Source organism: Centruroides sculpturatus, unplaced genomic scaffold, assembly GCF_000671375.1.
Source record: "Centruroides sculpturatus isolate CEXI.00-Female unplaced genomic scaffold, Cexi_2.0 scaffold136, whole genome shotgun sequence".
Classification (NCBI taxonomy): domain Eukaryota; kingdom Metazoa; phylum Arthropoda; class Arachnida; order Scorpiones; family Buthidae; genus Centruroides; species Centruroides sculpturatus.
Window position 1 is genome coordinate 977,199 of NW_019384534.1, and position 11,464 is coordinate 988,662.

General features: G+C 33.2%; 1 protein-coding gene and 1 non-coding gene across 3 annotated transcripts; one reads left to right on the top strand and one right to left on the bottom strand.

Annotated features, from left to right (window-relative positions):
- LOC111623143 (myophilin-like) lies at positions 1-3,865 on the bottom strand. Of its 2 annotated transcripts, none has more exons than XM_023365625.1 (4): positions 3,622-3,865; positions 1,099-1,235; positions 795-1,005; positions 1-177 (listed from the first exon to the last, which is right to left on the bottom strand). In XM_023365625.1, exons 1-4 carry the CDS (start codon positions 3,673-3,675, stop codon positions 7-9), a joined length of 573 nt encoding a protein of 190 aa, XP_023221393.1. In that variant the 5' UTR covers positions 3,676-3,865; the 3' UTR covers positions 1-6. The 2 variants fall into 2 exon arrangements, with proteins under 2 accessions (XP_023221393.1, XP_023221394.1); XM_023365626.1 differs by lacking the exon at positions 3,622-3,865 and adding an exon at positions 1,352-1,586.
- A 3,667-nt stretch (positions 3,866-7,532) lies between these two features.
- Positions 7,533-7,605, top strand: Trnav-aac. Its single transcript has one exon. It is a non-coding gene; the product is annotated as a tRNA-Val (tRNA).
- The last annotated feature ends 3,859 nt before the right edge of the window (positions 7,606-11,464 follow it).

The window sequence follows — 11,464 nt, forward strand, 5'->3', positions numbered from 1 at the left end:
TTTTTTTTACATGTGACGTGTGTTACCAAAATTAATACCACTAGCGTTGGCCCCTTTATTCGAACCGTACTGGAGACTTATCACGTTCTGTCCCGCTTTGAGCTGCTCCTCGGAAAACTGGCGAATGTTCGGATCCGCTTCCTTAGGACCCATGCTTTTGTGCCCAAATTTGGCAGCCTAAAGTAAAAAGAAAATAAAAGATACAATAACAACACACTTAGCAATTTAACAAAACAAATTTAAGAAAACAAAATAACAACAACAACAATACAGCAAACACATTTAGTGTTTGCTGTGGTGAAGCGTAAAATTATCTTATCCGCTTCCCTCCTCTTTAAACGAGCAATTAATTTGATGCAAATGACAATTCCTACAATGGCACGTCAATTATCTAATGTCGTACTCGTATATAACGCGCAGTAGTCCTCTCCGTTACTTTTTTTTTTTTTTTTTTTTTTTTTACGGCAACGTGACACGTGGGCGATCTGCTGAAGGGTTGCCTCCCGGGAGGATTTTCTTCCCTTCAGCAGATTCTTCGGATTTTCTTCACGTTTGTGATGAAAATCCGAAGAATTCACGTGACCGAGGCACCAACCCACGGCCATTGTTTAGTGGTTTTATCCGCTCGGCCAGTAGCGGGCTCTCTACCCGTTACACAATTCTACATCATCAATATTTAATGACGTGCGGTATTAATATTAACAGTTTTTTAACACGGGTGACTAATGTCAGCGTGTAATTGAATACGTATCGCATATTTTAAGACCGAATAAGGAACAGAACATCCTCCTCACCTTCCTCGCTAACGACTGTAGACAGATGCATACGGATGGCAAGTTTTGTTTTTCCCACAGATCGACCGTTTGAAAAGTCTCTTCGGCGGGTACCCCCAACTTCTTCGCACCTTCCAGGAAGTGATTGATGTTTTCCATACACTTAAACGCCATTTTACTATTGTTAATCTTCTTCTCGGCGATTGTACCCGGCTGGAGCGTGTTAATCAATCTACAACGTAAACAAACAATTAGACAACAATTTACTGTACATTTTTTCAACTAAATCGCCCGGGGAAAATGACTTAAAATTTATTTTACAAACTTGCATAGTAACTGTCCGTCCTTCAAGACGTCATAGAAGTTATCACGTTCCCCGTCCGAGTTGATATCCTCCTCTGTGACGTCTCTCATCCATTGCAAGAGTTGCCCTGCCAGTTCGCTATCGTACTTGGATTGGATCTAAAAATACATATACGAAGCATAATTAATAAATAAATAAAATTAAGAGCAAGCGTGCAAATAGCCATAAAAAGCAGTTCCCTCGCTTCTTGGCTCCGAAGTACGGAAGTAATTACTCTCGTTTTTACAGAATTTGCAAAAAAAAAGAAAAATATTGTCAAAGTTAATCCGGTGCCAAGAAGAAACTGGGCAATCGATTCCGATGCAGAAAGTCGCAGGTGTGTTAACTTCTTGCGCTTTACACAATTACCAAAAACTACAAGAAGGAATGGCTACACTTTGCCACAATACTCGAGCGTACTTTCGCTAATTTGCATTCTTACGCACTGACGTAAACTGCTGTCAACAATGTGTCAGCTTTACCTAACAATAATGGCTTTATATAAATGGTATCGACTTGCATATTCGACAGATATGGCTCTATATATTTCTCCTCCTTTTTTTTTTTTTAAACCAGAAACATTATCGCTTCCAAGTATAATATATATATTAGTGTTTTGGCGTGGCGGAAATCTTAATAAGGCATTCCGTTTTCTTTAAACAAACATGGCACCTCACCCAAGTGCACTTAAATAGAATATAAGTGCGAGGTTCCTCCTTCCCACTCGCTCCTTCCCTAATAGAGATATTTAAAGGTTTGACCTCTCTCTCTTTCTCTCTACTCAAAGGAAATCTTAAACTGAGGGAAAAAAGGGAACGAGAGATTATTTACACCCACGTGATTTTCGACTGGTGTAAACACAGCCTTTTCGTATCTCCAACAAACCACGTAAATAATTACCATCTTTCTGTACGCAAATATACTTTCTCTTTATCAAATTTAACGAAAAAATTTAATTTAATTTAAGAGAAATAAATTAAACACTGATAAGAATTTCTTTTTTTAAAATATTTAGATTTTAAATTTAAACACTTTATTTAAATAACAAAAGGAGGAGGAATGGGGACAATTTAAAATTCGAAGGAGGGTTCAAGTAGCTTTGGAAACGATACTCAAGAATTTACAAAGATGTAACTAAATATATTCTCGAGAGGTCTATCACTTACATCAGAGGCCGTATTACAAAGGAGGCCTCAAACGTGCGTTAAAATCATTCATTCCATTAAACTTCTTGCGTATGGAGAAAAGAAACAGGCCTAAATTTTAACAAATTTTATTTATCGAAGGCCTCAATAAGGTAAGCCTCCTAGAAGCCTTTCTTGTATAGGCTATATTTCTACCACATAAGCTTTAAATAAACTTAATAAAATAAATCTTAAAGGGGAAACATATAAAAAAAAACTGCATTAGTTTACCTTTAACATTTAAATATTTGCGCAACATTAATCGATAATTTGTCGCCACAATTTGAACTAGATACGATAATAATTCGTAAACATTTTGACTCATATTTGCAATCTGTAATAAGGCAAACACATTTATCTACCCACGAATTATTAACGTACTTAGCCCGAATTTAGCATGGCGAATATTTCGGTGGAGTGCCCCCTTAAGTGCATTGCCACTTTACAAAATAACTGTAAGAGAAATATCGAGTGAACGTCTATAATTACCCAAAAACGTAGCCTGTTATTACCATCACAATTTTTGTGCCACGGTCTATAATATCACGTGGGAACATTTTGAATTCATTGAACTTTGAAAAGTTCATTGCTTAGCGAAAAAAAAAAACGACCAAAGAACCTTTATTTTCCAGATATAAACACACACAAACTGGTTAAAGGACGAACGAAAAAGAAATTCGACTAAAAAGATACAAATTCTTGCCGGAAATCTAACAAACTAAATGGGTTTTGTATGGATCCGGCGCCATTTTTAAATTTTAAATTTAATTTTTTTTTTAATTCCCCGTCTCGAAATTTAATCGATGCAATTATATTAGGTAAGAATCGATTCGTTAGTCGTTTAAAATGGGTCACGACGTAATTAACCGGGGGATTAATTAATGATTTGCGGGCCACGTGACTGGAGTGCACATGGTTGATGTAAAGTCGCGACATTTTGCGCCATCGACGAGATGCGGGACGAGAACGGAGACGTGAGTCAGTCGAAAATTCGATTGAATGAATGTTCGACAAGAAACGAAATGGTGTTCGCGCGCGCGCGGAAATTATTTTTCCTCTTCCATATTTATTTTATTTATTTTTTTTTAATAATTCGACGATAAAAATCTATTAAAATAATCGAAAACATTCATAAATATCGAATAAATTCGTTTACGTCACTGCACGTGAAACGAAAGTAGATGACGTTTTTTAAGCACGTGTAGAGTTTAATTTGCATTAAATTTAGACACGGTTAAAATTTTAATTATTCGTTATATTTAATTTATTTATTAAAATTTAGAATTATTATTATTATTAGTTTTTTGGTCGTAACGCTTACCTTGCTGTGTGCTTCCGCAGCGAGTCCGGATTTTATCGCCCTGTTTTCGGCCATATCAATTTTAAAAAAGAAATCTATAAATCGATGAGGGTGACCAAAATTGAACTGTAAACAATGGATTTTTCACGCCTTCGATTGAAGACCGCCTCGACTAGTGTACCTCTTTGCTGCAGCTATGCAGTCAAGCCAATGTGCGCCACTTCGACATTGACCGGTGACGCCACATCACGTGACTAAATACTAAAATCTTACTGGTGGAATATTTTCTCTCTTCTCCGTCCTCTTCCATCTTATATCGATTCTATTAAATGAAATAACTACAAAATTTATTAAAATTCATTTCGATTTTTAAAAACTAAAACAAATATTATTGTATTTCGTAACTATCCTTTCTTTTATTTTTTAAAATTAATATTCGTAATTAATAAATTTAAAATATTAAATAACAGATGGCGCTCTGAAAAATTTTAGGTTTAGTTCAAAATAAAGATTTTGTTTTTTTTTTAATTTAAAAACTTTCTCTTGCTTCATTTTATTTTATTTTTTTAATTCGATAAATTGAATTATTTTTTCGTAAGATGTTGAAAAGAGAGATTTAATAAGATTCCATCCATCAACGGTTGCGACATACACTTTGATAACAGTTAGGCAATCGTTTCCGGGTTGGAGTTCGTATCGATTTTAATTAATTTTCTTTTAAACAATTATTTAAAATTTAAGAATTTTTAATATTAATTTAATTCAAATTTTCAAACTAATTTTCATTAGTTTATTTTGTTTAAAAAATTCTCGAATGACGTCACTGCAACCGAAACACAGTACCAGCAGACGACATTTTCGCAAGTGCAGACATATTTCATAAATTTTTAAAATTTTTAATATTTTAATTCCAAATTAATATCTTAATCACAGTAAAAAAATTTTAAGTATAAAATTTATATTAGAACAGATAATTCAAAATTTTAATAAAAATTAAAATTAAAAATTTTTTTCGTTAAGGATTTTTCGAAAAATAATTTTAAAATTTTAAATAATTTGAAATAATTAAAAATTATAAAAAAATTTAATCGGTTAATAATAAATTAATATTTTTTAAAAATAAGAAAAAATTCTCTGATTTAAAAAGATTTTGTTTAAAAAATTCGATTTGGAATCAGAAAATGTCATGTTTTGAAGGAAATTTGAATGATGGGTTATATTAAATTATAAAATTTATTTTGTTTCAGACGAAATTTTTTTAATTTAATTTATTTTAAACTAAATTATGTCAAAGGATCAAAGTAACTGTAGTAAAATTGCATAAATCATTTATTTCGACACCGGTTCTTCTCGCAAATTTAACACATGAATGCCGAAAATTTAAAATATTCTGCAAATTTGGCAAAATATATTTGTACTTATGTACATTTAAAAATAAAGAAATAAACCAGAAACGAGTTGCTTAACTTTTCTGGCAACATTTAAAATTTTGGTGTTGCTACCTGTTATCATATTTTATTAAAAAAAAACTTTTTATATTTTTTAACTATTATAAAATGGCAAAATGCTTCATTTTGAGAGTAGGGATGGGTTTTATAAAAAGTTGTAAATGCTAATGAGTAAAAGCGCCATTAAATCCGATCCTACTGGAGATAAGCACGACTCACATTATCTCCCACCCGTCGATCTTTAACCATCAAAAGTTAACAGCATCGATCCCCCTAATAAGCAAACCTTCCTGTAAAATTTCATAAATTTTCGATAAAAAGCACAGGAGTTTAGCTTCAAACGGGGTGAACAAAATCACACACATACACACAAATCCGTACATAATGAAATTTACCCCCGAAATTTTTTGCATTTCTCGACGTTTCAACGTGTCCTGTCCAAAATTGTAAAATATCATGACAGATTACTATACTTTCCCTCTGTTATATACAAAATACAACAGCCGGAAAAGTAAAATAATAATAATAAAATCCTAAAATAAAAATGTCCAGTGATCATGGCAGATTAAAGTCTATTTCTTACTAATTTGTAAATTCTTCCAGAAAATATACACAACGCTATCTATCCCCTCGACCTTNTCTACTGTAGTAATAAATATACTGAAAATAGATAATCAATTCTGTACACTGCTGTTCCATGTAATAAGTACAGTGGGTGATCGGTTAACGAACAAATCAGATAAACACTTTCACAAAAGATTTTTATGTTCAGACAATGAACACATGATCGATTAACGAACACCTCACAGAATAAACACAAGAAGAAGCGATGCAAAATAATGAATACCAACTGGTCTTCCCTTGTCTTCAGACAATTCAAAATTTTTTGGAGCACGGGAGACGTCGACATCGACGCTCAACACAGTATACAGAGTGGATAGTATTCCTCCAAACTTTGAAACTCTCCCTTGTAATTCCAGCCTTTTATTTTTCTGACAAAATTCTTTTATGGTATTTGCAAGACTGTCTGGCAGGCACTTTTAAGTTTTGCATTGGTTTTTATTTTTGAACAGTAAGAGTATAATAGCAAAGATAGAGAGGGGGCAAAAGATGTCTGATGTTGCTGGGCAGTATGGCTTGAACAGATCTACAGTATCAGTTCAATCTTATCAGTTCAGTTCAATCTTATCTAAGAAAGATACATATAATCAAGAAGACTCAAGCAGCTTGAGTAACAAAAATCACATCTGAGAAATAAAGAACATTGAAGAGCTCATAATGAAACCTGAAGTGGATCTGATGACAGAAGAACGCCAAGATACTCGGTGAGATGTTTTCTTCTGAAAAAGAGAATTAATGTCAATATCTGCTATTAAACATTTTTTGAAGTGGGATGATGTCAGAATGACAGTCTTAGAATGGCATCCAAACCAGGTTGAGATTAATAGGCTTAGGGATCTCTACAACAATAATGCTATTAATTAATTTGGAAAAATCTTGAGAAAGAGAAAAGCAATCGACATTAGACAGATTCTTTAACCCCCAAAAATGGAAAAAACATGACTAATATAAATGCAAGACTGTGTATATATGTATTTTTATTATTACATATATACTTTCTTACTACATTTATTTATATTTTTTATTTTTTGGGGTCTCCAGAATGAATTAATCAAANTTCCTCAGAAAATACTGTACTGTACTTGTATGTATTGTTTACTTGAGAATATAACAGAGAATAAACTGCCCAAATACCCTTAAACAAAGGAAAACTACGTACTTTATGAAGGCTACGTACTTTACTACATGAAAATGAAAATTAATGAATACACTGTGTACAGTAATTTATGTGATAAGACAGACCTCAGAAAAATACTTTATGAGAGCTTTTATACTTTTATAAAGCTGTCTATAATGAAAATTAATTAACTAAGGATTTTTTTGCCCTGCCAGGGTGTGGACGAGTTATCCGGAGTGCCGGGTTATCGAGGGCCGAGTTTTCGAGGTTCTACTGTATTTTTAAATGTAAAAGGTAACAGCGATAACCTTCTTAGCGATCAGACAGTGGCGTATACAGGATTTCGAAATGATGCGTGCAGCTCAATGCAAATTTGGAGTGACCAAGACACGCGCCCACGGTCGTTTATTACTCAATTACCTTAGTTATCTAATCTTACCCAAATGAACTCAGGCGAGATGCGTTGCCATATTTATTTTTTTTTTTTAAGTAATAAAACTGCTTTGGTGTCAAGTGGTGCTTCGTCAATATAAGTGGCCCTGCAATCAGACAATACAGAAGGAATTGCATCAATCCAAAATCATTGGCATTGACAACGTAAGGGATGACACGGAGACATGTTAATTAATATAAAATAAATTGTTTCTCCGTTGTCATTCCTTAAAACAAATCTTCGCAATAAACTCACCTTAAGGTTGCCACTAATCAATACAAATATCAACTGTATAAAGTTGCTCGTTTACTATGTGCTTGTGGTGTAGTGGTTATCACATCCGCCTAACACGCGGAAGGTCCCAGGTTCGATCCCTGGCAGGCACACATCTTTTTTTCTTCTTTTTTTTTACATTTTAATTCTTATATTTTATAAATGATTAAATGTTTTTAATCGTTCGAATAAATTAACAAAATATAATTATACAAACTCGCTTTTGGTAATGGACGAATTAGTTTTAATCGTTAATGAAGTCGAGAAAAGTCGGAACTTTCATTTTTTTAAATGTTCAGGAAGTCCGGAAACGGATGTGACATACTGTTCGTTTGATTGGCGCGGTGTACTTGAGAGATGTGACGTCAAATCGACGTAATTTTACATTTAAAAAAAATATGACTTAATAGCGTACCAAACGAACGCATCTTGCATTCGGTAATCACGCTTCTGACGTCATTTTTACCTCGAGTCGTTCATTCTTTACAGTCCAACGTTACTTTATTGATCTTGCAGCATGTTTTTTTTGCGCGAGGTCACTTTATATTTTTTGAATTAATCGACTAAAAAGTACTTTAATTATATTCTCGGAGAAAGGAATGTAAATCTATCCTACGGATACACTAAATTAACAAACGTATATCGATCCATCTTGAATTTGGACAAATTTAGTTGCTTTTCGAAGTAAATACTGTATTCAAAAATGTGCTCAATTATTTTCCGAATGCACTAATGACTAATGCGTTCATTAACTCTAACGATCTTGCATTAGTTCTGACGATACTTCATACGATACTCACCAAGATTACATTTTAAAGTAGCACGCGCTGCATTTATTATAATCATAGTTTTGACTTATAAAGTAAGAGAAGAAAAAAATCGCCCGCAAAAAATTTTCGAATAGTCAACAAAAGATGGCGCTGTGCTAAACCCGCACTACCATCATTTCGACGCCATGTTTGAGATAAACCATTTATAACGTGATTTATGGGGAAAAAGGAAGTTCGTCTCGAACCCTCATTCGTGATTTTAACAGAAGAGAAAACAAAATCAATCGCATAATCAACGAGAAGCGATATTTAGAAAAGTCCCGCTTCGATTCAAAGATGACGTCGAAATGATGGTAGTTAATAGATAGCTGCTTGCCCCCTTTTAATCATAGACATTCATCTGGTAAAAAAAAAGGTTATAATTTAGATTCCCTCTTTCTTGCAGAGGGGACACCATTTCCATGTTTTGGGTTCAATTGGGTTCAATGGGTTAATCAGGTTATTAAACCTAACCCATTGAGACAAATAACTCAACTCATACAACTATTCTGATAAGAGTAGTCCATGATGATGATTTGTGTTAGTGCAATTAAATAACCTAGACACAACAAAACATCTAGGTGTTCTCTATCCACAATATAAAATTCAAGCAACCAATCCCATTAAGAGTAATTTAAAAGTTCCATCTCAATCTTAGAGCTCAAAACTTCCGAGAATGTGGCCTCGTTTACGAAATAGCCCAAACAAATTCAATTTATAAAATGCTTATCATCAAATCTTTCAGAACAATTTTATAAATCTGCTATTTTAATGTATTTGCACGAAATAAAGCTGTCATACTAATAAAATTAATTTGGAAGCATTTGAACATTTAAGATAAACAAAATACGGCCTCTTGTATTTTCATTTCCCAGCCGTGATGACTTATTCTTTATTCTCTTTTGCAAAAGCCTGAAGAATCGTCTCGATATTAAAATCTAAAATTTTTAAAAAGTGGCACTAAAAGCGGAAAATACAAAAATGTAAAGTTTCCATACAATCTTAAGTTTATTTTCATTGTTGCTCGTAATACAAAAGGTATGGTATTGTTACATTACAGTATGATGCACATTAACACATTTGTGGTGTCACATTTAATCTTACATTAGTCATCATGCCCAGTTGGCAGCACACCACCATAATGAAACAATGATTCTTACTTGTTAGCATGAACTTTATCAGTGTCTTAGTTTTTGGTTCATCTATTAGATGTAGACCACCCTCTAACACAATTCTAATTTCTAGCTAGACAACCAAATTCAAACCTGCCATGTGCATATTTTCTAACGATAGCATCTCTAACAACCCACACACCACAATGCTCATTCCAATACTAAGTTTGAAATCCTCCTTTTAACGACAGGCACGGGTGGTTCATGGTAGATTGAGAGGATATAACTTATTTACCGACAGTGGAGTGTAAAACCACTGATCACATTCATTATCATCCTACTAGGCCCGACTCTTGGTACATTTTAAAATTCAATTTTAATCAAACAGTAAAAAAATTTGGGAATTTTAAAACTGTTGAACATAAAAGACGGCATAACATAAACTAAAAAATAATTTGGACCACTTGTTGCAATTCTGCAATATGTCTAGAAATGAGAAAAAAAATGTTTAACAACAAAGACAAAATTATATTAAATAGTCATAATTTTTCTGCTGTTTTGTCCATAATAAATAATGAGCATGGCCTAGTGCAGGGGTCGGCAACCTTTTGAGTCGGAAGAGCCAAAATTACAATATACAAAATTTCAAAGTTTTTAAAGAGCCACAAAATTTTTTCTTGCCAACAATAAATAGTACTCGCATAAATAAAGTTTTTTGATAAAAAAACTAATCTATTTATTCATAAGAAAAAATATCTATTTATTACATATAAGTAGTGTTTTTCACAACAAATTAGATAATAGAAACATCCGACAACAGCGTCATTCGAGAGCTTCCTACGGACTGACGACAGTGACGACGCGTGTCACAGGGAAGGGGTGCGGTGAAAAGCGAGTACAAGTGGCTGAGAGATAGAATCAGTGCCTAATCCTCGTTAATCGATTCAGAACGATTTTTAAATGTTTTTTTTTTGATAAAATAAATATTTGCGTATGGAACTAAAGAGCCGCAGCTTCACATCCAAAGAGCCGCATGTGGCTCGCGAGCCGCAGGTTGCCGACCCCTGGCCTAGTGTGATATTTTATGCACCTCTATTGTGGGACTGTGTTTAAGTGTTTATCAGTAATGTTATTAAGATAAGTAAAACAGCAAAGCCATTCTTGGGATGAGATTATCTCTCTGAGCAATGCACAAATCTCGCACCTGTTTGTAAAGTCTTAGCATTTTGTATTTTATTTTGACCCAGTTCTTGGACCCGACTACCTACAAGTCGGGTTTATTTTGTGCATGCACGATTTGGGCAACAAATATTCTGTGCCAGATTGCAACTCCTGACATGTACTCCTTCATACCTTTAAGGTGTGCAACCATTGACTGCAATTTTAGAGACAAGGCATAGTCTTGTCAACTACAGTAGTGTTTATTATTATACTAAAATCACACTTTACTAGATGCTTTGCAATGTATAGTGTCATCTGGATAAACTAGATGAGAGTTAAAATTTTATGAAAACACTTCAATATTTGAATTATCTTTGGGAATGTATTAGATCATATGTATTTTGGAAATTGTTCATTTAAATTTCAAATATTTGTAAACAAGGGCCAACCCAGGGCCAGTTTGGATGTCTGTTTTTCGAAATCGAAACCTCACACTTAAAAATTTTTAAATGTGGGGATATCTAAAATTTATTATAATTTTCTTGTTTTCTGTGATTCTTTAAATACATATAGTTGTATTCTTAATGTTTGTAAATTACATTTAATAAAATCATGATTTTTCAATTAAAAACTTTTTTGCAAATATTTTGGGGCTAACTTTTCCGAGGCCCCGGACCTAAATGTTTTGGAACTAAAAACCATAAGCCAATATTTGAGTAGTTCAAAGTTTTTCTAACAAAAATGTGGAAAAAATTGCCACTGTTTTGTTTCATAAATAAGTTATAAAATTCTACCAAATTGAATCAACTTAAAAATTTTATTAACAAGAAAATCTCTATTTAAACAAAGATCACCTGAACTTTAATCTGGTAGACATCTTTTCACATTAA